Source organism: Pristiophorus japonicus, chromosome 5 (assembly GCF_044704955.1).
Source record: "Pristiophorus japonicus isolate sPriJap1 chromosome 5, sPriJap1.hap1, whole genome shotgun sequence".
Classification (NCBI taxonomy): Eukaryota; Metazoa; Chordata; class Chondrichthyes; family Pristiophoridae; genus Pristiophorus; species Pristiophorus japonicus.
This window is the reverse complement of record NC_091981.1, coordinates 295,260,127-295,286,729: the sequence shown is the minus strand read 5'-3', so window position 1 is coordinate 295,286,729 and position 26,603 is coordinate 295,260,127. Positions and strand designations below refer to the sequence as shown.

Genomic DNA, 26,603 nt, shown 5'->3' with positions numbered 1-26,603 from the left:
GTTGAAAAATAAAGGTTTCAATGCTTGACACTACATTAATAGAAACTTTACATGAACATTGCATAAAATAACCAAGTGCCTACTCTTGTGTGTTATTAGTTGGTATGATTGCACTTAGGTGAGGGTGAGTGTGAGAGGTGGATAGTGAGATGAGAATGTGATAATAGAGAGAGGGATAGGTGGAGGTGCAAGGTAAGTTGGTGTGAGTAAGGATGTGCAGGAGTAGGGTAGGGAAGGCAGAGTGATGGGGATGTGATGAGAGGCACAGCAGGATGAGGTAGCATGTGACTTTGTACTCACATTTAGTGATCTACTGAGATCATTGAAAGGTTTGCGTCACTGCAGCCATGTCCTCCTGACCACATCCCTGCTTGTGCCCTCCTGTGCAATGTGCAATCAGGCTGGGTTGGTGTCCTGGGGACGTCTCTTCTGCCCATGGGAAGGGAAGAGGACCTCCCTGTGTGCTGTGACTCCCTCCATAAGCAGAGGAGGGAGTCATGGGAGAGCCTGGGTGCAGCCCTGAGCCTTTGTGCAGTGATTGACAGTGTTTGCAGAACCTCAGTGCTGTAGAACACTAACAACACAATTTCAAAATAAATTTGGACATGGTCCCTTTAAGGAAACTGGCTTATGACGTATCATCAAATGACGTCACCAGACCCGCTTCCTCTCTAATTGGCTGGGAAACGAGCTGAGCAGGCTTAACGAGCCCAATCAAGGGAAATTCATTTCACAGAGTGAGATGGAGCCAGCAGCGGGGTTGGGAATCGTCACTGACGTCATCTGCCACATACCCGCTGAAGTCAGCAAAATCACAGCCAGAGTTATATGAACTACAGCAAACATGACCAATTATACAGCAAAGTCTCCCGATGAAAGCAGGATTATTTTTCCAGTAAAATGTGAGTGGAGGATAGTTACATAATACAAATTCTGTGCGTAAAAATCAATCCCAGTCACATACAGTAATGCAGTCTGCAGGTGTGATTGACAGGGGAATTACCCATTCTGTCTGAGGCTTATGGTGCCACTATGTGCAGCCTATGGCCCTAAGTGGAGGAAGAGCATCCAGGAGGGTGCTGAGCAACTCGAGTCTCGTCGCCGAGAGCAAACAGAAATCAAGCGCAGGCAATGGAAGGAGCGTGTGGCAAACCAGTCCCACCCACCCTTTCCTTCAACCATTGTCTCGCCCACCTGTGACAGAGACTGTAATTCCCGTATTGGACTGTACGGTGCCACCTGAGAACTCACTTTTAGAGTGGAAGCAAGTCTTCCTCGATTTTGAGGGACTGCCTATGATGATATGATGATGATGGATTGGTATAAGACAAGGCTGCCAAGGAAAGGGGAGGAATATCTCCTTCAGGGCAGCCACTCCACTCACTCCTTAATGGAACTAATAACATGATGAAGATTTGCAAAAATGCAACAATATTTGATTCAGATTTCAAATGAATAAATATTGATCCCTCATGCTATCAGTTAGATGCATCTGTCTATCTGCACCATGTGCTACTGAAAAATAACATGATTCATGGGGAAACCTTCCTTGCAAGCACAGATATAATGGAAACAAATCTTGAAGAGATAATTGAATACTGCTCTGCTTATTTATTGAGAAAAAAAAGGACTTGCATTTATACAGAGCTTTCAGGATGTCCCAAAGCGTTTACAACCAATGAAGTATCTTTGACATATAGTCGTGTGTAATGTAGGAAATGTGACAGCCAATTTGCACACAGCAAGCTGCTATAAACAGCAATGTGATAATGCCCAGATAATCTGTTTTTGGTGGTGTTGATTGAGGGATAAACATTGGCCAGGACACTGGGGAGAACTCTCCAACCTAAATGAACCCCCAATGAACCACAATGCAGGGCTCCAATCCAACAACAACTTATATTTATATAGCGCCTTTAACATAGTGAAACATCCCAAGGCACTTCACAGGAGTATTATGAGATAAGAAATTTGACACCGAGCTGCATAAGTAGAAATTAGGGCCCCAAGTTTCCACACGCAGCAAAACAGGCGCCCCTCCGAGCTGGGTGCCCGTTTTTCGCGCCGAAAACGGCGCCTGAAAAAAAACGCGCTATTCTCGAGCGCTTTGCAGCTCGGTCAGCTTGGCGCGGCACCCAGGGGGCGGAGCCTACCACTTGCGCCGATTTTGTAAGTAGGAGGGGGCGGGTACCATTTAAATGAGTTTTTTTTCGTGCCGGCAACCCTGCGCGTGCGCGTTGGAGCATTCGCGCACGCGCAGTGTGAAGGAAACATTGGCACTCAGCCATTTTTGTAGTTCTTTGTAGCTGTTCAATTTTTAAAATTTTTTAATAAAACCACATTGCCCTTCCATGATCAGCACTGAGGCTTCTTGCAGCAGTGAGAAGGCTGCAGGAAGCCTCAGAAGTTGAGGCAGCCGTTTCCCGACGGGCCCGACCGACGGCAGGGGGGCCTCCCCCCACCCCCCGCCATCGGGAATGGCTGCCTCCTCCCTGCCTCCCCCCGGCTGCCATCGGGAACAGCTGCCTCCTCACTGCCTCCTCCCCCCCCCCGCCATCGGGAATGGCTGCCTCCTCCCTGCCTCCCCCCCGCTGCCGTCGGGAATGGCTGCCTCCTCACTGCCTCCTCCACCCCCCTGCCTTTGGGAATGGCTGCCTCCTCCCTGCCTCCCCCCCGCTGCCGTCGGGAATGGCTGCCTCCTCCCTGCCTCCCCCCCGCTGCCATCGGGAACAGCTGCCTCCTCACTGCCTCCTCCCCCCCCCCGCCATCGGGAACGGCTGCCTCCTCACTGCCTCCTCCCCCCCCGCCGTCGGGAACGGCTGCCTCCTCCCTGCCTCCCCCCCGCTGCCGTCGGGAATGGCTGCCTCCTCACTGCCTCCTCCACCCCCCTGCCTTTGGGAATGGCTGCCTCCTCCCTGCCTCCCCCCCGCTGCCGTCGGGAATGGCTGCCTCCTCCCTGCCTCCCCCCCGCTGCCATCGGGAACAGCTGCCTCCTCACTGCCTCCTCCCCCCCCCCCGCCATCGGGAACGGCTGCCTCCTCACTGCCTCCTCCCCCCCCCCCTGCCGTCAGGAACGGCTGCCTCAACTTGTGAGGCTTCCATAGAAACATAGAAACATAGAAAATAGGTGCAGGAGTAGGCCATTCAGCCCTTCTAGCCTGCACCGCCATTCAATGAGTTCATGGCTGAACATGAAACTTCAGTACCCCCTTCCTGCTTTCTCGCCATAACCCTTGATCCCCCGAGTAGTAAGGACTTCATCTAACTCCCTTTTGAATATATTTAGTGAATTGGCCTCAACTACTTTCTGTGGTAGAGAATTCCACAGGTTCACCACTCTCTGGGTGAAGAAGTTTCTCCTCATCTCGGTCCTAAATGGCTTACCCCTTATCCTCAGACTGTGACCCCTGGTTCTGGACTTCCCCAACATTGGGAACATTCTTTCTGCATCTAACCTGTCTAAACCCGTCAGAATTTTAAACGTTTCTATGAGATCCCCTCTCATTCTTCTGAACTCCAGTGAATACAAGCCCAGTTGATCCAATCTTTCTTGATAGGTCAGTCCCGCCATCCCGGGAATCAGTCTGGTGAACCTTCGCTGCACTCCCTCAATAGCAAGAATGTCCTTCCTCAAGTTAGGAGACCAAAACTGTACACAATACTCCAGGTGTGGCCTCACCAAGGCCCTGTACAACTGTAGCAACACCTCCCTGCCCCTGTATTCAAATCCTGCAGCCTTCTCCCTGCCTGAAGCACTTTCACACAGGTAGGAACATGGTTTATTTAATCTTTTCTTTGCTTATAAATTTTTATTCAGGTTGGAATTATTTGTATAAGTATAACTAAGGATTTATTGTAGAATGTAATGACTTCCCTCCGCGCGCCCCCCCCCCCCCTCCACCTCGTTCCGGACACCTAATTTGTAACCTGCGCCTGATTTTTTAATGTGTAGACAAGGTTTTTTCAGGCCTACAAAAATCTTCACTTGCTCCATTCTAAGTTAGTTTGGAGTACGTTTTCACTATGGAAACTTTCAAATCAGGCGTCAGTGGCCGGACACGACCCCTTTTGAAAAAAAAATTCTGTTCAAAAGTGAAACTGTTCTACATGACTAGAACTGCAGAAAACTTAAATGTGGAGAAGTGCGATTTCTAAGATACTCCGTTCTCCACCAGTTGCTCCTAAAAATCAGGAGCAAATCATGTGGAAACTTGGGGCCTAGATCAGGTGACCAAAAGCTTGGTCAATGAGGTAGGTTTTAAGGAACGTCTTGAAGGGGGAAAGAGATAGGGAGGGGAGAGACCATGGAGGGATTTGAAAACAAGGATGAGAATTTTCAAATCGAGCCATTGGTTAACCGGGAGCCAATGTAGGTCAACAAGCACAGGGGAGCGGGTCTTCGTGCAAGTTAGGACATGGGCAGTCGAGCTTTGGATCGCCTTTAGTTTAAGTAGGAGGCCAGCCAGGAGTGCATTGTAATAGTTAAGTGTAGAGGTAACAAAGGCATGGGTAAGGACTTCAGCAGTGGATAAGCTGAGGCAAGGGTGGAGACAGGCGCTGTTACGGAAGTGGAAATAGGCAGTCTTAGTTATGCTGCGGATATGTGGTCAGGAGCTCATTTCATGGTCAAGTCTGACACGGCTGAAACAGCAGAGGACGAGTTACATCAGCAAGTAATTGTTCGGTGATGCTAGCTTGGTTATTAAAAGCTGGCTGACTATAGCAGGAAGAACGCAAGACTGTAAAACAAAACAACCTAGCAGTAATAGCATTTAACCTTCCATTTAAGTTTAGGATATCTGAACTAATCCTGAGGATCTGTTGTATGGAGCACCCCGAGTTCAGATGATATGCTGTGCCTCGTGTTGAATTCCAAATCCTGATTTTCATGGTATTCTGTATCTGGTTGTAGGATGAACACGACCACCATCACTGTGACCATGTGATGGCGCTTCAGGCATTTAAAGAGGACCAAAAGAGCGAGCAGAAGAAAAAGCAGACAACATCCCAGGTGGAACTGGTAAGTGTTGGACAAGGGGGCGGGGACTGAAACTCTAACCAACGTTTTACCACCTCCCTGTTGTCTCACCCACTCTTGGGGGGTATTGTCCTCCTCGACCCCGCCCAAAAGTAGGCGGGATGATTGCAGCGAATGCTGCACAATTTTGGTGGTGAGACCTTCCTCTCCCCCTACCCCTGCCAGGACCGCCACTGGCTGCTACTTTCCTGCCTGCCACATGCAAATCATGGTGGGAGGGGGCAGGGCCTAGGCGAATTTTCCTCCTTTCCGCTCCAATTACCGATGTTTCCCAGGCTGCCATGTGGAAAGTGGTAGGACCCCAGTTCACCCAATGGAAGGACAGGGCCTTGCAGGGCCCTCCTCTCCCTCCAGTGAGCACTGAAGGACTTGGCCTTGGCCTCTTCTGGTGTTGCAGCAGTGACCCCACCCTTGTTCCGGCTCCTGGAATCCCACCATGCATACTTAATGACTCCCGACCCGGCCAGATGCATTGGGTTCCGGGTTGGATAAAGAAGGACAGGCGAAATCCTGGCCCATGGAACTCCACCATGAAGAAGAGTATTCACTCCACGTCTTCCTTATCTCATTCTATTGTTCTTCCTTTCTTTTTCCTTTTTTTAACCTTCCTTTTCTCATTCTTCTTGTTTCACTATTTTTTTCTCTCTTTCCTGTATTCCAATTAGATTTGTAAAAACATTTTCTCGGAATGTGGGCATCGCTGGCAAGGCCAGCATTTATTGCCCATCCCTAATCGCCCTTGTGAAGGTGGTGATGAGCTGCCTTCTTGAACAGCTGCAGTCTGTGTGGTGAAGGTGCTCCCACAGTGCTGTTAGGGAGGGAGTTCCAGCATTTTGACCCAATGACGACGAAGGAACGGCTATATATTTCCAAGTCAGGATGGTGTGTGACTGGGAGGGGAACATGGAGGTGGTGGTGTTCCCATGCACCTGCTGCCCTTGTCCTTCTAGGTGGTAGAGGTTGGGGATATTAATCACTCCGTACTGTTTCCATGTTTAGATGGCCTCTGAGGTGTCCTTGGAAGTTGACTCTGGTCATCATCCCAATAAAGGTTAGTTTGCTTAAAAATCATTGACATATCTCAATTTTGTTGGATTGAGAAGATCTATCTGAATTACCTTGGACTTACTGCCACTGCATCACTGCAACTTCACTGGAATTGCAGCGTAAACCTCGCAAAGTTACAGCAAGACAGAGAAATAAAGTCGGAAAGAATTCAGGGCTTTTGTTGCAACCATTTTCAGACATCTCAAATGTGGAATATTGGATTGATTATAATCCTAATTGTTCCAACTATTATATAGAATTACATAGAAACTATAACACAGAAACAGGCTGTTTGGCCCAACTTGTCCATTCTCTGTGCTCTGCCTGTCTGTGTGCACATTAGAAGAAAGAAAGAAAGACTTGGAATTATTTAGCGTCTTTCACGACCACCGGACGTCTCAAACGCTTTACAGCCAATGAAGTACTTTTGGAGTGTTGTCACTGTTGTAATGTCGGAAACATGGCAGCCAATTTGTGCACAAGCAAGCTCCCACAAATGGAAATGTGATAATGACCAGATCATCTGTTTTTTTTGTTATGTTAATTGAGGGATAAATATTGGCCAAGACACCAGGGATAACTCCCCTGCTCTTCTTCAAAATAGTCCCATGGGATCTTTTACGTCCTCGTGAGGGAGCAGACGGGGCCTCGGTTTAATGTCTCATCCGAAAGACGGCACCTCCAACAGTGCAGTGCTCCGTCAGCACTGCGAGTGCCAGCCTAGATTTTTTTTGTGCTCAAGTCCCTGGAGTGGGACTTGAACCCACAACCTTCTGAAGCAGAGGCGAGAGCTACCCACTGAGCCACAGCTGACATATTTGTGACTATATGAAACGTTTTATAACCTGAGGTGCTTTGCATTATTTTCCATATGTACCAATCTATGCAAAGAACACAATGATACTGAGGAAGCTTTTATCTGCTCACCCTCTAGTACACTGATACATTACACCCCTTAGTTGTTTATTGGACCTCTCAGCTACGATGGATTAGAATATGCTGTAACTGAAGGAAATAATGAATCAACTGGAGTAATCGCACAACTTAAATATATCACAACATGTTGTTGGAGTGTGTTATACACCTTATATATATATATATAACCTGCTGTGTTCCCTTTCCCCACAGGCTTGCGGGTGCTTCCCTACATGATAGTGATTGGAGATGGTATACATAACTTTGCAGATGGGCTGGCTCTAGGAGCAGCCTTCTCTGTCTCCTGGAAGGCAGGACTCGCCACAACAGTTGCGGTTTTATGCCATGAACTTCCTCATGAAATGGGTATGATTTGTCTTTGTTTTTTAATACTCCTTTATCACAAGATTTATCCTTTATCACAAGATAACTATGAATAAGGATGGCCTTTCGGCCAGTCATGGTTCATCTATCCAGATTAAGACCCTAAAACTCGGCTATTGTAGCATCTGGATTGTTATGTTGGGGTCCCCATGTTTCTGATTCGCATGCTTAAATATTAAATGGAAATAGCTATGTGGGGAGCATCAAGTAGTTCATTGTGCTTCATGAGAAACAGTTCAACAACTGAAACTTAAACTAAAGCACAACAGAATTTTTCACAGTGACCAACCTTTTAGCAAAGCTAAGCAGAGGTACCTTTTGGGATAGCAATAGATGTCAAAGTAATGCTCCTCACAATCATTCAATTGTCCTTATTCAAACTCTGTGGACTCCTTTAAGACATATTTCCCCCCTGCTCCGTTTCTTGAATCTCCTGTGAGATCTCTAGCCATTCTCTGATCTCCTTAATCTGGCCACTAATAGGTGTATGAGAGTGGGTAAAAGTGAATCTCCTCCTGATTTTCACCGTGGAATTCAGAAGATTGAGAGGTGATCTTATCAAAACGTATAAGATTATGAGGGGGCTTGACAAGGTGGATGCAGAGAGAATGTTATAGGGGAGACTAGAACTAGGGGACATAATTTTAGAATAAGGGGCCGCCCATTTAAAACTGAGATGAGGAGGAATTTCTTCTCTGAGGGTTGTAAATCTGTGGAATTCGTTGCCTCAGAGCTGTGGAAGCTGAATCATTGAATAAATTTTAAGTCAGAGATAGACAATTTCTTAGTGAGTCCATGATCAGATCAGCCATGATCTTATTAAATGGCGGAGCAAGCTCGAGGGGCCCTATGGCCCACTCCTGCTCCTATTTCTTATGTTCTTAACCGATAAGGGAATAAGGAGTTACGGGGAGCGGGCAGGGAAATGGAGCCGAGTCCATGATCAGATCAGTCATGATCGTATTAAATGGCGGAGCAAGCTCGAGGGGCCGTATGGCCTACTCCTCCTATTTCTTATGTTCTTATGTAACAATAATGAGTTTGTCCTCCTTTGCACTTTAGGTGATTTTGCGGTTCTGTTGCATTCTGGTATTTCTGTGAAGAAAGCTGTTATCATGAACTTTGGCAGTGCGTTGACTGCCTTTATTGGACTCTACATATCATTAGGTGTTGCAACAGATGAGGCAGTTCAGGAATGGATATTTACTGTGGCAACAGGACTCTTCCTATATGTTGCTCTTGCAGATATGGTGAATATATCTTTATGTAATAACATTTTATATGATTATTGCTGCTCATATTTGCATGTGCGAGTACAGCTGTGTAATTAAGGATGTAGACCCTAAATACTGAGCCAGCCAATATCAGTTAAATAAGCATAGACTGCATATCACCCCTGGTGATCTGGATAGCTTGGTGCCGCACCGGGTGATACCTTCACTTACTAGGCCTTAGATTGAGCTAAATCCGACATTTCTCCACAATTCTGCCCCAAGTCGGGTGGGATAATGGTGGAAATGAAAGAAAGGTCACAGTGCTTCAGCGACCACAAACTTCCTCTTCACGGCCCAGCTGGGTAGGCCGGCGTCCCCTTCACCATCTGTCACATGTAAATGGCGCTGGGCAGTCGAGTGCCTGATTGTTCTACTTACTGCTTCTGTTTCCACTGACTCCAGGGACCGCCAGGAGAAGGCTTGAGTAAGCCCTGGGATGGCAATAGCAAGCCCTCTAGGTCGCGGATGGAGAGAGTGAAAAACCTAGTGGTGGCCTCCTCTCCTTCCATATAGGTCCCAAACGTTTACTTGCTTAAGTCCCCAGAACAGTCCAAAGCGATCAGTGAAATCAGCACTACAATCTTCGGGACTCTTCTAAGGCTATTCGCTCAAATTGTGGTGCTGTGGCAGGCCCCTTCACTGACTGTTCTGCACAATTCAACTTCAGATATACGTCTTTCGGATGAGACGTTAAAGTGAGGCCCCATCTGCTCTCTCAGGTGGATGTAAAAGATCCCATGGCACTTTTTGAAGCAGAGCTATGGAGTTATCCCCGGTGTCCTGTCGCCAATATTTATCCCTCAATCAACATAACAAAAACAGATTATCTGGTCATTATCACATTGTTGTTTGTGGGAGCTTGCTGTGCGCAAGTTGGCTGCCGCGTTACCCATATTTAGCAGTGACTACACTCCAAAAGTACTTCAGTGACTTAAAGCGCTTTGAGACGTCCGATGGTCGTGAAAGGCGCTATATAAATGCAAGTCTTTCTTTCTTTTCTTTCTTTATGGATGGCAAACTGTTTCAGAAAACCTGGAGGGTTAATCGGGCCTGCTCATTTTAATTGTAACATCACAAGTAGAACAATTTATGTAACTACTCAGAGACATAAATGAGCTTGGATAAATTCAATTAAATGGGAGAAAGGCTAGACTCCACACTTCTGCTTTCTCTGTTTTATTGCTACACCACTTGCAAGATCTGGGAGGAATACTCATTAACATTGCTTACAGGGATCCTCTAACCTCTTAATTTTCGTGTCTGTTCCAGTCTGTTCCTCTGAGCTCGGCCTTTCTTTCTGTCCCACTATATTTTTCCTTCTTTCTAACCTGAAACCTCTCATTCTCTGATCTTTGTGTCTGACATTATTTTACATCTCTGTTCCTCACCTCCCTTATTGTTTGCCCCCAATCTTTCTCTCTCTCCCACAGCTATCTCTATTTCTTTCACCAAAATATTTTATCTTTCCCCAATCTCCTACCCCATCCCTCGTTTTGTGCTTGCTATTGCCCATATTGTTCTCTCTCCCTGATGTTTCTCTTTCTTTGGCCTGATCTCTCTCTCTCTCTCTGCTATGATCTCTGCCTTTGTCTTGGACCAGCCCTTCTGATTCTCTCTACTATCTCTTGCCCTGTTTTTAATGACCTCATCTCTCCCTGCTTCCTCTGCCCACATGTCTCCCTGACCTCAGAACTGAAAATAGAGGAGTATAATAAGAGGTTAAATAACCATTTTACTTGGCTGAGAGAGCCAATAAACTTCCTGTGAAATTTAAATGGCCTGCATGACTTAAGGAAATAGAAAGGATGGGAGTATAAGGCCAGGGCTAGGAGCAGGATGGGCTGGGATGGTAGAAGCAGTGGGGGGGCGGACGGGGAGACGCCTGGTGAAACTGAAGAGGGGGAAAATTGGGCCATGGGTCAGGGAGCAAATGGCATGGCAGAGGGGCAGGGTTAAGCTGCCAGGATACCAAGAAAAGTACAGATTGAGTTGGGAGCCAAGGTCAGCTGGGAGACAGAAAGGAGACACATTACTGACACCTACTATTGGTAGACCTGCACTGCAAGGTAAATATGTTAACTTTACAATTTAAGGTACCCAGGTGTCACTAAGTATCACAAGGCATGGCAAAAATCGTGACACACAAGAATTAAGAAATGCAATAGCAGAAACTGCGTGCAGTGGCAAGACAATTCTTATATTAAATAGATATAAGAATGAGAAGAGGGAACAAAGAAAGGAATTTATGATGGGGAACAAAGAAATGGCGGGCCAGTTGAAAAATTACTTTGGTTCTGTCTTCACGAAGGAAGACACAAATAACCTTCCGGCAATACTAGGGGACCGAGGGTCTAGTGAGAAGAAGGAACTGAAGAGAAATCCTTATTAGGCGGGAAATGGTGGTCGGGAAATTGATGGGATTGAAGGCCGATAAATCCCTGGGGCCTGATAGTCTGCATCCCAGAGTACTTAAGGAAATGGCCCTAGAAATAGCGGATGCATTGGTGAGCATTTTCCAACAGTCTATCGACTCTGGATCGGTTCCTATGGACTAGAGGGTAGTTAATGTAACACCACTTTTTAAGAAAGGAGGGAGAGAGAAAACAGGTAATTATAGACCGGTTAGCCTGACATCAGTAGTGGGGAAAATGTTGGAATCAATTATTAAAGATGAAATAGCAGCATATTTGGAAAGCAGTGACCGGCCCAAGTCAGCATGGATTTACGAAAGGGAAATCCTGCTTGACAAATCTTCTAGAATTTTTTGAGGATGTAACTGGTAAAGTGGACAAGTGAAACCAGTGGATGTGGTGTATTTGGACTTTCAAAGGGCTTTTGACCAAGGTCCCACACAGGAGACTGGTGTGCAAAATTAGGGCACATGGTATTGAGGGTAATGTACTGACATGGATAGAGAACTGATTGGCAGACAGGAAGCAGAGAGTTTGGATAAACGGATCCTTTTCAGAATGGCAGGCAGTGGGTGTCGCAGGGCTCAGTGCTGGGACCCCAGTTATTTACAATATACATTAATGATTTGGATGAGGGAATTGAGTGTAATATCTCCAAGTTTGCAGATGCCACTAAGCTGAGTGGCAGTGTGAGCTATGAGGAGGACGCTAAAAGGCTGCAGGGTGACTTTGACAGGTTAGGTGAGTGGGCAAATGCATGGCAGATAATGTGGTTAAATGTGAGGTTATCCACTTTGGTGGCAAAAACACGAAGGCAGAATATTATCTGAGTGGCGGCAGATTAGGAAAAGGGGAGGTGCAGCGAGACCTGGGTGTCATGGTACATCAGTCATTGAAAGTTGGCATACAGGTACAGCAGGCAGTGAAGAAGACAAATGGTATGTTGGCCTTCATAGCTAGGGGATTTGAGTATAGGAGCAGGGAGGTCTTACTGCAATTGTACAGGGCCTTAGTGAGGTCTCACCTGGAATATTGTGTTCAGGTCTCCTAATCTGAGGAAGGACGTTTTGGTCTCCTAATCTGAGGAAGGACGTTCTTGCTATTGAGGGAGTGCAGCGAAGGTTCACTAGACTGATTCCCGGGATGGCAGGACTGACATATGAGGAGAGACTGGATCGACTGTGCCTGTATTCACTGGAGTTTAGAAGGATGAGAGGGGATCTCATAGAAACATATAAAATTCTGACGGGACTGGACAGGTTAGATGCAGGAAGAATGTTCCCGATGTTGGGGAAGTCCAGAACCAGGGGACATAGTCTAAGGATAAGGGATAAGCCATTTAGGACTGAGATGAGGAGAAACTTCTTTACTCAAGAGAGTTGTTAACCTGTGAAATTCCCTGCCTCAGAGAATTGTTGATGCCAGTTCACTGGATATATTCAAGGGGAAGTTAAATATGGCCCTTACGGCTAAAGGGATCAAGGGGTATGGAGAGAAAGCAGGAAAGGGGTACTGAGGTGAATGATCAGCCATAATCTTATTGAATGATGGTGCAGGCTCGAAGGGCCGAATGGCCTACTCCTGCATCTATTTTCTATGTTTCTATGACATTCAGTCCTCAAGCCGGTCTTTTGCACAGACAACATAAGAACATAAGAAATAGGAGCAGGAGTAAGTCAAACGGCCGCTCGGGCCTGCTCTGCCATTTAATAAGATCATGGCTGATAATCAACCTCAACTCCACTTTCCTGCCCGATCTCCGTATCCTTTGATTCCCCTGGACTCCAAAAATATATCTGTCTCAGTCTTGAATATATTCAGAACCTCAGCATCCACAGCCCTCTGGGGCAGAGAATTCCAAAGATTCACTACATTCTGAATGAAGAAATTCCTCCTCATCTATGTCTTAAATGGCCTACCCCTTATCCTGAGACTATGCCCCCAAGATCCAGAGACTTCAGCCAGGGGAAACAACCCTTCAGCATCTATCCTAGACTGGGTGATGTGTAATGAGAAGGGACTAATTAGCAATCTTGTTGTATGAGGCCCCTTGGGGAAGAGTGACCTTAATATGGTAGAATTCTTTATTAAGATGGAGAGTGACACAGTTCATTCAGAAACTAGGGTACTGAACTTAAGGAAAGCCAACTTCGATGGCATGAGGCGTGAATTGGCTAGAATAGACTGGCAAATGATACTTAAAGGGTTGATGGTGGATAGGCAATGGCAAATATTTATAGATCACATGAATGAACTTCAACAATTGTACATCCCTGTCTGGAGTAGAAACAAAACCGGGAAGGTGGCTCAACCATGGCTAACAAGGGAAATTAAGTGTTAGATCCAAGGAAGAGGCATATAAATTGGCCAAAAAAAGCAGAAAACCTGAGGACTGGGAGAAATTTAGGATTCAGCAGAGGAGGACAAAGGGTTTGATTAGGAGGGGGAAAATAGAGTACGAGAGGAAGCTTGCCAGGAACATAAAAACTGACTGTAAAAGCTTCTATAGATATGTGAAGAGAAAAAGATTAGTGAAGACAAACGTAGGTCCCTTGCAGTCGGTCTCAGGTGAATTTATAATGGGGAACAAAGAAATGGCAGACCAATTGAACAAATACTTTGGTTCTGTCTTCATGAAAGAAGACACAAATAACCTTCCGGATGTGCTCGGGGACCAAGAGTCTAGAGAGAAGGAGGAACTGAAGGGTATCCTTATTAGGCGGGAAATTATGTTGGGGAAATTGATGGGATTGAAGGCCGCTAAATCCACGGGGCCTGATTGTCTACATCCCAGAGTACTTAAGGAAGTGGCCCTAGAAATAATGGATGCATTGGTGATCATTTTCCAACAGTCTATCAACTCGGGATCAGTTCCTATGGACTGGAGGGTAGCTAATGTAACACCATTTTTTTAAAAAGGAGGGAGAGAGAAAGCGGGTAATTATAAACCGGTTAGCCTGACATCAGTAGTGGGGAAAATGTTGGAATCAATTATTAAGGATGAAATAGCAGCGCATTTGGAAAGCAGTGACAGGATCAATCCAAGTCAGCATGGATTAGTGAAAGGGAAATCATGCTTGACAAATCTTCTGGAATTTTTTGAGGATGTAACTAGAAGAGTGGACAAGGGAGAACCAGTGGATGTGGTGTATTTGGGCTTTCAAAAGGCCTTTGACAAGGTCCCGCATAAGAGATTGGTGTGCAAAATCAAAGTACATTGTATTGAGGGTAATATACTAGCATGGATAGAGAATTGGTTGGCAGACAGGAAGCAGAGAGTCGGGATAAACGGGTCCTTTACGGAATGGGAGGCAGTGACTAGTGGAGTGCCGCAGGGCTCAGTGCTGGGACCCCAGCTATTTACAATATACATTAATGATTTGGATGAAGGAATTGAATGTAATATCTCCAAGTTTGCAGATGACACTAAGCTGGGTGGCGGTGTGAGCTGTGAGGAGGATGCTAAGAGGCTGCAGGGTGATTTGGACAGGTTAGGTAAGTGGGCAAATGCATGGCAGATGCAGTATAATGTGGATAAATGTGAGGTTATCCACTTTGGAGGCAATAACACGAAGGCAGAATATTATCTGAATGGCGGCAGATTAGGAAAAGGGGAGGTGCAACGAGACCTGGGTGTCATGGTTCATCAGTCATTGAAAGTTGACATGCAGGTACAGCAGGCGATGAAGAAGGCAATGGCATGTTGGCCTTCATAGGTGGGGATTTGAGTATTGGAGCAGGGAGGTCTTACTGCAATTGTACAGGGCCTTGGTGAGGACTCACCTGGAATATTGTGTTCAGTTTTGGTCTCCTAATCTGAGGAAGGACGTTCTTGTTATTGAGGGAGTGCAGTGAAGGTTCATCAGACTGATTCCCGGGATGGCTGGACTGACGTATGAGGAGAGGCTGGATCAACTGGGCCTTTATACACTGGAGTTTAGAAGGATGAGAGGGGATCTCATAGAAACGTATAAGATTCTGACGGGATGGGACAGATTAGATGCGTGAAGAATGTTCCCGATGTTGGGGAAGTCCAGAACCAGGGGACACTATCTTAGGATAAGGGGTAGGCCATTTAGGACTGAGATGAGGAGAAACTGAGGTGAATGATCAGCCATGATCTTAGTGAATGGTAGTGCAGGCTTGAAGGGCCGAATGACCTACTCCTGCACCTATTTTCTATGTTTCTATGTTTCTTACCCTGTCAATCTCCTTCAGAATCTTGTATGTTTCAATGAGATCACTCTTCTAAACTCTGGAGAGTATAGGCCCATTCTACAGAATCTCTCATCATAAGATAGCCCTCTCATTCCAGGAATCAATCTAGTGAACCTCTGTTGCACCGCCTCCAAGGCAAGTTTATCCTTCCTTAGATAAGGAGATCAAAACTATGCACAGTACTTCAGGTGTGGTCTCACCAAGGCCCTGTACAATTGTAGCAAGACTTCCTTCCTCTTATACTCCAACCCCCTTGCAATAAAGGGCAACTTGCCATTTGCCTTCCTCAGAGAGTTGTTAACCTATGGAATTCCCTGCCGCAGAGAGTTGTTGATGCCAGTTCATTGGATATATTCAAGAGGGAGTTAGATATGGCCCTTGCGGCTAAAGGGATCAAGGGGTATGGAGAGAAAGCAGGAACGGGGTACTGAAGGAATGATCAGACATGATTTTATTGAATGGTGGTGCAGGCTCGACGGGCTGGATGGCCTACTCCTGCACCTATTTTCTATGTTTCTATATTTCTTATTGCTTGCTGTACCTGCATGCTAGCTTTCTGTGTTTCTTGCACAAGGACATCCAAATCTCTCTGAACACCAACATTTAAAAGTTTCTCACCATTTAAAAATTATTCTGTTTTTCTATTCTTCCTACCAAAGTGAAAAACCTCACATTTCTCTACATTATACTCCATCTGCCACCTTACCGCCCATTCACTTAGTCTATCTGTATCCCTTTGCGGACGCTTTATGTTTTCCACACAGCTTACTGTCCCATCTAGCTTTGTATTGTCAGCAAACTTGGATACATTACACTCAGTCCCTTTATCTAGGGCATTAATATAGATTGTAAATAGCTGAGGCTCCTGCACTAATCCTTGCGGCACCCCACTTGTTACAGCCTGTCAACCTGAAAAAGACTCGTTTATCCCTACTCTCTGTTTTCTGTCCGTTAACCAATCCTCTATCCATGCTCATACATAACCTTCAATCCCATGAGCCCTTATCTTGTGTAATAATCTTTTATGTGGCATCTTTTCAATGCCTTTTGTAAATCCAAATACTACATCCACTGGTTCCCCTTTATCTACATTGCTAGTTATATCCTCAAAAAACTCAAATAAATTTGTCAAACATGATTTCCCTTTCATAAAACCATGTTGACTCTGCCTAATCATGTTATGATTTTCTAAGTGCCCTGATACCACTTCCTACATAAGAACATAAGAAATAGGAGCAGGAGTAGGCCATTTGGCCCCTCAAGCCTGCCCAGCCATTCAATAAGATCATGGACTCAGCTCCACTTTCCATAACCCTTTACTCCCTTATCGCTCAAAAATCTATCTCTGCTTTAAATATATTTAATCACCCAGCCTCCACAGCTCTCTGGGGCAGAGAATTGCATAGATTTACAACTCTCTGAGAAAAGAAATTTCTCTTCATCTCAGTTTTAAATGGGCGGCCCCTTATTTTAAGACTATGTCCCCTAGTTTTAGATTACCCTATGAGTGGAAATATTCTCTCTGCATCCACCTTGTCGAGCCCCCTCATTATCTTCTCAGTTTCAATGAGATCACCTCTCATTTTTCTGAACTCCAATGTGTATAGGCCCAACCTACTCAACTTATCCTCATAAGTCTACCCCCTCATCTCCGGAATGAACATTCTCTGAACAGCCTCCAAAAGCAAGTATATCTTTCCTTAAATATGGAGACCAAAACTGTACGCAGTACTCCAGGTGTGGCCTCACCAATACCCTGTACAGTTGTAGCAGGACTTCTCTGCTTTTATACTCTATCCCCCTTGCAATAAAGGCCAACATTCCATTTGCCTTCCTGATTACTTGCTGTACCTGCATATTTTTGTGTTTCATGTACAAGGACCCCAGGTCTCTCTGTACTGCAGCACTTTGCAATTTTTCTCCATTTAAATTATAATTTGCTTTTCTATTATTTCTGCCAAAGTGGATAACCTCACATTTTCCCATATTATACTCCATCTAACACATTTTTGCCCACTCACTGAGCCTGTCTATATCCCTTTGTATATTTTTTGTGTCCTCCTCACAATTTGCTTTCCCACCCATCTTTGTATCATCAGCAAACTTGGCTACATTACAATTGGTCCCTTCATCCAAGTCATTAATATAGATTGTAAGTAGTTGAGGACCCAGCACCGATCCGTGCGGCACCCACTAGTCACTGTTTGCCAACCGGAAAATGATCCATTTATCCCGACTCTCTGTTTTCTGTTCGTTAGCCAATCCTCAATCCATGCTAATATATTACCCCCAACCCTGTGAGTTTTTATCTTGTGCCGTAACCTCTTATGTGGCACCTTATCAAATGCCTTCTGGAAATCCAAATACAACACATCCACTGGTTCCCCCTTAACCTTGTTCGTTACATCCTCAAAGAACTCCAGCAAATTTGTCAAACATGATTTCCCTTTCACAAAACCATGCTGACTCTGCTTGATTGAATCATGCTTATCCAAATATCCCGCTACTGCTTCCTTAATAATGGACTCCAGCATTTTCCCAATGCCAGATGTTAGGCTAACTGGTCTATAGTTTCCTGCTTTTTGTCTGCCTTCTTTTTTAAATAGGGACATTACATTTGCAGTTTTGCAATCCGCTGATACTGCCCCAGGATCCAGGGAATTTTGGTAGATTACAACCAATACATCCACTATCTCTTAACAATGGATTCCAATATTTTCCCGATGACTGATGTCAGGCTAACTGGCCTGGAGTTCCCTGTTTTCTCTCTCCCTCCTTTCTTAAATAGCAGTGTTACAGTTGCTACCTTCCAATCTGCTGGGACCATTCTAGAATCTAGGTAATTTTGAAAGATCAAAACCAATGCATCCACTATCTCTGCAGCCACCGTAGGTTGTAGGCCATCAGGTCCAAGGGATTTGTCGGCTTTTAGTCCCATTAGTTTCTCTGGTACTTTTTCTCTACTTGTATGAATTAATTTAAGTTCCTCACTCTCATTAGACCCTTGGTTCCCCACCATTTTAGGTATGCTTTTTGCATCTTCTAGTATGAAGACAGGTACAAAATATTTGTTTAACGTTTCTGCCATTTCCTTATTCCCCATAATAATTTCTCCTGCCTCACCCTAAGGGACCAATGTTTACTTTTGCTACCCTCTTCCTTTTTACATACTTGTAGAAGCTCTTACAATCTGCTGTTATATTTCTTGCTAGTTTTCTCTCATAGTCTATTTTTTCCCTTTTTATCAATTTTTTGGTCACCCTTTGCTGGTTTCTGAAACTCTCCCAATCCTCAGGCTTACTACTATTCTTTGCACCAGAATAAGCTGCTGGTTTCTGAAACTCTCCCAATCCTCAGGCTTACTACTATTCTTTGCACCAGAATAAGCTCCTCCTTTTAATCTAATGCTGTCCTTAACTTCTTTAGTTAGTTCCAATGCATAATATAGCTTTGTTGAGGCATAGAAACAATAATCTTTTTTGGGAATATGGTTCTCATTTTATTTCCCTTTTCCTTTAGCTCCCAGAGATGATGCGAGCAAAGTGCAAAAATCCCTGGATTCTATTCCTTCTGCAAAATGTGGGATTACTTGTCGGCTGGACCATCCTGCTCCTACTCACGCTCTTCGAGGATCAAATCCGATTTGGATAGAGCGAGGACTTGTTTTTGTTCTGAATCTTTGGGACAGTTTATGTAGTTTACCTTTTAATCTTCTTCACTGCAGTGCAGTGGTTGCAAAATTGGTGGTTGAACGCATTTATTGAGTAATATTGAATCAGCCAATCCAATTTATATATTTTTTAAAAGTGGGGCATAAAGATAACCCTGGGAACTACAGGATAGAGAGCCTGTAGTGGGTAAAACATTAGTGGCATCCTGAAGGAGGGAATAATGAAATACCTCGAGAGATAGGAAATAACAAGAGGAAGTCAGTATGGTTTACGGAAGGTCACTTATTTCTGACAAATCTATTACAGTTCTTCAAAGTAATAATGAACCTGGTGGACAAGGAAAACCCAATAGACATTCAATATTTTGAGTTTAGCAAAGCATTTGTCATTGTGGCATGCAGGGAATTAGTCCACAAGATTGGAAGGCACAGAATTGACTAGGGGTGGGAGGTTGTATAGATCTGAAAATTGGATGCAATATCATGGAATCTATTCTTCTATTCTATTCTATGTCTGAAAAATAGGAAACAGGGTAACTGTACAAAGGTGCTATGTTTTTATGTGACTTTAGTCTTTATTGTTTGTGCTTGTGTTATTGTCATTTACAATGTGCATAAATGATTTGGAAATAGAGACAGAAACAATGATGCATAATTTGCTGGGAATGACAAATAAAAAATGGAGGTGGGGAGGAGCAAATAAAAGCGAACAAGTAGAACAAATACTGAGGGAGCTGGATAGATTGGTAAATGGCAGATATTGTTTAACATGGATAAATTGATGAGATTGGGAGGGCAATAATGAATATGAATCCAACTTAATGAATATTAACCTACAGGGATATCTGAGGTTATTGTGGCTAGCTGCTGAAAGCATCAGAACAGTTCATGGCTAGGATAAAAAAGGCAACAAGACCTTAGGGTATATAGCCCATGGTTACAGAGCATAAGTCCCAGAAAGTATTCAAGACTCTAAGCAGCAAAACTAAGTTGAACCCTAATAATACATTTGACATAATCACACGTTCAGAAGGCAGAAGATGAACATACATTTTACATTTAACTAGTTTTCACAGCGAATGTTGAGAATAGACTGCTGAGGAAGGGAATGAAGGGGGATAATATCAACAAATTCAAACAGGAACTGGATAGAGAATTGGCAGAGAAGAAGATTGAGGAGTATGAGATGGAATAAGGTATGATTTTTGTCAATGGCAGGGCTAACAAAAAGTACTGCCCTGCACATTCGTCTATTCCTAATGCCCTCACAAAAACAATAGACTACAATTTCTCTTTATCCCAATTTCCTGGCAAGTGCTGGGCACTGGAAGTGTTTGTGAGCAGGGGATTTCATGTCACAAGAGAGCTGGACAAAACCCAGAGGAATGAGCATTGCCATCAAGTCAGAATGTTGACCTTTCACCTCTTTCAACAGCCCAGGCTGATGGAATGAATGTCTCCTCTCTTTGAAGATGTAAAGTCCTAAATGACAAGAACCTGGGGCTGGCTCTTCCTTGCTTCAAGTGGCCATGAACCCAGACCACAACATGGCGTTGATCCTCAGGGCAGCAACGGGAATAGCCAATGCTGAAACTGGAAATGCTACACTCATGTCATAGAAGTTACTCTTCTGAAGTTTATGTCATGGTGCACTGTTGGACAGGTGCAGAGGGAGTTTAGTCGGGTATCTGAATCAAGCTATATCGAATCTTTGATGCTGACACAGTGTAAAAAGCACTAAGTCTGACCACAGAACTCAACTTGATTGTTCAGCAAAAATAAAAGTGGGTTATGAGACTTTCTTTGTTCATCTGTGAAGATGCATATCCCACCAATCTCATTGTGCGCATCTCCACCAGAGGAAAATATCATTACAACTTCACAAATAACTTAGAAGCGTGTCTTGTTGATAGCCATAGTTGTGTGTAAAGGGACAGCAGGATAAGTAATAGCTCCTTTCACACTACCGCTGTTATTTCAAACCCCACTTTCTATCTGAAGGCAAGGTGAACTGAACTTTAAAGCTGTGTAACAAGTATACATATATACAGATATATATATATATAAATCTCAGCTCCTCTGACTCAACAAATGTATTCAATGAGTAGCTGAAACACACCTGTAATTCCTGTACTTATTGTAATGTATGTATATAATGTGTCTCCAAAAGTATACCATTTATCACTACTATAAAAAAAACTATTTATAACAGCATCTTACATAAAGTGTCAGCCTTGACTCAGTTGGTAGCATTCTCAGCTTTGAGTCAGAAGGTTGTGGGTTCAAGTCCCACTCCAGAGACTGGAGCCCCTGAAGGTGAGGCTCAAAGCTGGAAGTGTTTTATTAAAGGAAGTTGGTGAAGTGGGGGCAGGGCTGGGTTAGTAACTCCTGTGACATTAGAACTAATAGCTTCAGCAGTGGCTCAGTTGGTAGTACTCTCATCTCTGAGTCACAGAGACTTTCAGAGACTTGAACATAAAAGGCTGACACTCCAGTACAGTACTGAAGGAGCGCTGCACTGTCGGAGGTGCTGTCTTTTGGATGAGACATTAGACCGAGGCTCCGTCCGCCCTCTAAGGTGACCGTAAAAGATCTCACAGCACTATTTCAAAGAAGAGTCAGGAGTACTACCTGGTCAATATTTATACCTCAACCAATATCAGTAAAGATAGATGATCTGATTGCTTGGCTCATTGCTGTTTGTAGAAACTTTGCTGTGTGCAAATAGTCTGCCGCGTTTCTTACATTATAACAGTACTTCAAGTACTTCATTGGCTGTAAATTGTTTTGGGACATCCTAAGGTCATGAAAGGCTCTATGTAAATCCAACTTTATTTCTTATCTATAAAACTGAGGAGGAGGCTCTTAATGGGTAAGTGATCTCTTAAAGCAGATTCTGGTATGCTTTGACAATATAGTGCTTGGATTGGCCTTTTCTAAGTTTGGCACTATTTTCCCACTGGCAATAGTTGGGAGGAACATAGGAAAAGAGTAAACCATTCAACCCCTTGAGGAGTGTTACCACTAGAGGTAATCTGATTTTATACCTGGCATTAGTGGTAAACAAAAGTTGCTCAGTTTTCCCAAGTATCAGAGGTAGAGAGGTATCACAGGGCTCGGTCAAGGAGGTGGGTGGACAATCTATAGAGGGAGCAGGTGTTACTGCCTGACCCACTGTCTGCAGTTCCCTTTTATGGTCAGCATGATGTGACTGAGATAACACTGACTGAAGTTGGTGTTATACCTCAAGCACATTAGCTAACGTCTCTCAAAGCTACTCACCAATGAACAGTGCCCATATCCTGTGTTTTCAGGTGGATAGTGCAGGACTCCAAATGGCCCAAATTGTTCAAACAACCAGTCTAATCAACTACTGCACCTAAACTCCAGTCGCAGGATAACCAAATTATTTAAGGTCGCCTACCATGCAGTCAGGAGATTTGAGAGGTAGTGTTATTTCCGCTGGTACTACAAGCTGTAGATCTCCAGTCACCTCTTGAGAGGGGTGTGTGTGGGGGGGAGGGGAGGGGAGGGTGAGAAACACTTCCATAATAACATGTGAAGATTTGAATCTATGTTAATTTATTTTTGTTATTGATATTGGTTAGTCACTATAGAGAGGCAGTGTTTACATTTATGAAGGCTGCACTATTATCTCTCCACTAAAATAAACAAAGATAACGCACATTTCTTCACAATGGTGTGGTTCTGTTCAACAAAAGGGGAAGGGTGCTGACTGAACAGTCACAGAGTATTTTCAAACTTCATGTTACATTTTCCCTTGGTTTTTCTAAGCTCCAAAGTGCCCTACAGGCTCGTCATCCTTTATACATTATTGTGTTGAAATCAACATTTATTACACTGTTTCCCAGCCTAATACATTCATTCCTGGGGGATTGGAACTGTGGAACTCCTAAACTCTTTCAGTAATTCCTTACTCCAACAATCCCCAAGCTTTCAGAACAGATCTAGCAGCTCAAAACTGGGCATCCATGAGGCGCTGTGGGCCATCAGCAGCAGCAGAATTGTACTCCGCCACAGTCTGTAACCTCATGGCCCGGTATATCCCTCATTCTACCATTACCATCAAGCCAGGGGACCAACCCTGGTTCAATAAGGAGTATAGAAGAGCATGCCGGGATCAGCACCAGGCGTACCTAAAAATGAGGTGCCAACCCGGTGAAGCTACAACACAGGAAGCAGCATGCTATAAACAGAGCTAAGCAATCCCACAATCAATGGATCAGATCGAAGCTCTGCAATCCTGCCGTATCCAGCCATGAATGGTGGTGGACAGTCAAACAACTTAACGGGAGGAGCAGGCTCCAAGAACATCCACATCCTCAATGATGGGGGGCGCCCAACATGCGACTGGAAAGGACAAGGCTGAAAGTGTTTGCAACCATCTTCAGCCAGAAGTGCCGAGTACACAATCCATCTTGGCCTCTTCCTGAGGACCCCATCATAAGAACATATGAACATAAGAAATAGGAGCAGGAGTAGGCCATCTGGCCCCTGTGCCGCCATTCAATAAAATCATGGCTGATCTGATCATGGACTCAGCTCCACTTCCCTGTCCACTCCCCATAACCCTTGATTCCCTTATCGCTCAAAAATCTGTCTTTCTCCACCTTAAATATATTCAATGGCCCAGCCTCCACAACTCTCTGGGGTAGAGAATTCCAAAGATTCACAGCCCTCTAAGAGAAGAAATTCTTCCTCATTTCCATTTTAATTGGCGACCCTTTAATCTGAAACTATTCCCTCTAGTTCTAGATTCCCCCATGAGTGGAAACTTTCTCTCTGCATCTACACTGTCAAGCCCCCTCAGAATCTTATACATTTCAATAAGATCACCTCTCAGTCTTCTAAACCATCCTGCAAACACTCTATGAACTCTTTCTCAAGGCTACCTTTGCTAATTTAATTTATACAATCAATATGAATATTAAAATTACCCATGATTATTGCCATACCTTTCTTACAAGCCTCCATTATTACTTGATTTATCACCACAGAAGCCAGTCTTCAACCAATTCAATTCACTCCATGTGATATCGAGAAACCGCTGAGTGCACTGAATACAGCAAAGGCTATGGGCCACTGACAACATCCTGGATGTCGTGCTAAAGACGTGCTCCATAACAAACCACGCCTCTAGCCAAGCTGTTCCAGTACAGCTCATCATCAAAGGCAGTCCCTCGGAATCGAGGAAGATTTGCTTCCGCTCTTAGAATGAGTCCTTAGGTGGCTGAGCAGTCCAATGCGAGAACCACAGTCCCTGTCACAGGTGGGACAGACAGTCGTTGAGGGTAAGAGAGGGTGGGACAGGTTTGCTGCACGTTCCTTCCGTAGTTTGCGCTTGTCTTCCGCATGCACTCACCGACGAGTCTCGAGGCGCTTAGCACCCTTCCGAATCCACCTCCTCCACCCAGGGCGATCTTCGGCCAGGGACTCCCAGGAGTCGGTGGGGATGCTGCACGTTACCAAGGAAGCTTTGAGGGTGTCCTTGTAACATTTCCTCTATCCACCTTTGGCTCGTTTGCCATGAAGGAGTTCCGAGTAGAGCGCTTATTTCGGGAATCTCGTGTCTGGCATGCGGACGACGTGGCCCGCCCAGCGGAGCTAATCAAGTGTAGTCAGTGCTTCAATGCTGGAGATGTTGGCCTGGTCGAGGATGCTAATGTTAGTGCATCTGTTCTCCAAGGAATTTGTATGATCTTGCGCAGGCATCGTTGGTGGTATTTCTCCAGCGAATTGAGGTGTCTACTATATATGGTCCATGTCTCTGAGTCATACAGGAGGGCGGGTATTACTACAGCCCATGACCATGAATTTGGTGATAAATTTGAGGGCTTTGTCTTCGAACACTCTTTTCCTCAGGCGACCGAAGGCTGTGCTGGCGCACTGGAGGCGGTGTTGAATCTCCTCATCAATGTCTGCTTTTGTTGATAAGAGGCTCTCGAGGTATGGGAAATGATCCACGTTGTCCAAGGCCGCGCCATGGATCTTGATGACTGGGGGGCAGTGCTGTGCGGCAAGGACAGGCTGTAGAGGACCTTTGTCTTACGGATGTTTAGTGTAAGGCCCATACTTTTGTACGCCTCGATAAATATGTCGACAATGTTCTGGAGTTCAGCCTCTGAGTGTGCGCAGACGCAGGCGTCGTCTGCATACTGTAGCTCGACAACAGAGGTTAGGGTGGTCTTGGACCTGGCCCAGAGATGGCGAAGATTAAACAGCTTCCCACTGGTTCTGTAGTTTAGTTCCACTCCAGCGGGACGTCTACCTGACGAAGTTATAAAATTGCCCAGGTATGCCCTGTCCACAAAACGCAGGTCAAATCCAATCCAGCCAATTACGTCCCATCAGTCTACTCTTAATCATTAGCAATGTGATGTAAGGTGCCGTCGACTGTGCTATCAAGTGGCATAATTCACCAATAACCTGCTCACCGAAGCTCATTCGGGTTCCAGACGTCATTACAGCCTTGGTCCAAACATGGACAAAAGAGCTGAATTCCAGAAGTGAGGTGAGAGTGACTGCCCTAGACACCAAGGCAGTATTTCACCAAGTGTGGCATTAAGGAACCCGAGTAAAATTGAAGTAAATGGGAATCAGGGGGAAAATTCTCCACTGTCATCATACCTAGCGTAAACAAAGATGGTTGTGGTTATTGGAGGCCCCAGGACATCACTGCAGGAGTTCCACAGGACAGTGTCCTAGGCCCAAACGTCTTCAGTTGTTTCATCAATGACCTTCCCTCCATCATAAGGTCAGAAGTGGGGATGCTCGCTGATGATTGAACAGTGTTCAGTTCCATTCGCAACTCCTCAGATAATGAAGCAGACCTTACCCGCATGCAACAAGACCTGGATGACATTCAGACTTGGGCTGATAAGTGGCAAGTAATATTTGTGTCACACAAGTGTCAGACAATTACTATCTCCAACAAGAAAGCATCAGATCACCTCCCCTTGACATTCAACAGCATTGCCATCGCCGAATCCCCCATCATCAACATCCTGCGGGGGGGTCACCATTGACCAAATATTTAACTAGACCAGCCACATAAATACTGTTGCTACAAGAGCAGGTCAGAGGCTGGGTATTCTGCGGCGAGTGACTCACCTCCTGACTCCCCAAAGCCTTTCCGCCATCTACAAGGCACATGTCAGGAGTGTGATGGAACACATTACTTGCCTGGATGCTGCAGCTCCAACAACACTGAAGAAACTCAACACCATCCAGGACAAAACAGTCCGCTTGATTGGGACCCCATCCACCACCTAAACATTCACTCCCTCCACCACCGGCGCACCGTGGCTGCAGTGTGCACCATCTATAAGATGCAATTCAGCAACTCACCAAGGCTTCTGCGACAGCACCTCCCAAACCCTTCACTTCTACCGCCACCTTTACCGCCTAGAAGGACAAGGGCAGCAGGCGCCTGGGAACACCTCCGCCTCCAAGTTCCCCTCCAAGTCACACACCATCCTGATTTGGAAATATATCGCCGTTCCTTCATTGTCGCTGGGTCAAAATCCTGGATCTCCCTACCTAACATTACTGTAGGAGTACCTTCACCACAAGACTGCAATGGTTCAAGAAGGTGGTTCACCACCACCTTCCCAAGGGCAATTAGT

At 45.0% G+C, this 26,603-nt stretch overlaps 1 protein-coding gene and 1 long non-coding RNA gene across 3 annotated transcripts in view; one reads left to right on the top strand and one right to left on the bottom strand.

The window, feature by feature from the left end:
• Window positions 1-22,458, top strand: part of slc39a4 (solute carrier family 39 member 4) — a 73,691-nt gene extending 51,233 nt beyond the window's left edge. The window contains exons 8-12 of the mRNA XM_070881887.1: window positions 4,913-5,020; window positions 6,038-6,089; window positions 7,214-7,366; window positions 8,447-8,634; window positions 18,807-22,458. Coding sequence (XP_070737988.1) covers window positions 4,913-5,020; window positions 6,038-6,089; window positions 7,214-7,366; window positions 8,447-8,634; window positions 18,807-18,938 — 633 coding nt within the window. The 3' untranslated portion in view covers window positions 18,939-22,458. The remainder of the gene's footprint in view (window positions 1-4,912; window positions 5,021-6,037; window positions 6,090-7,213; window positions 7,367-8,446; window positions 8,635-18,806) is intronic.
• LOC139264771 (uncharacterized) overlaps window positions 1-26,603 on the bottom strand; it is a 166,676-nt gene that overhangs the window by 93,187 nt on the left and 46,886 nt on the right. The window lies entirely within an intron of this gene.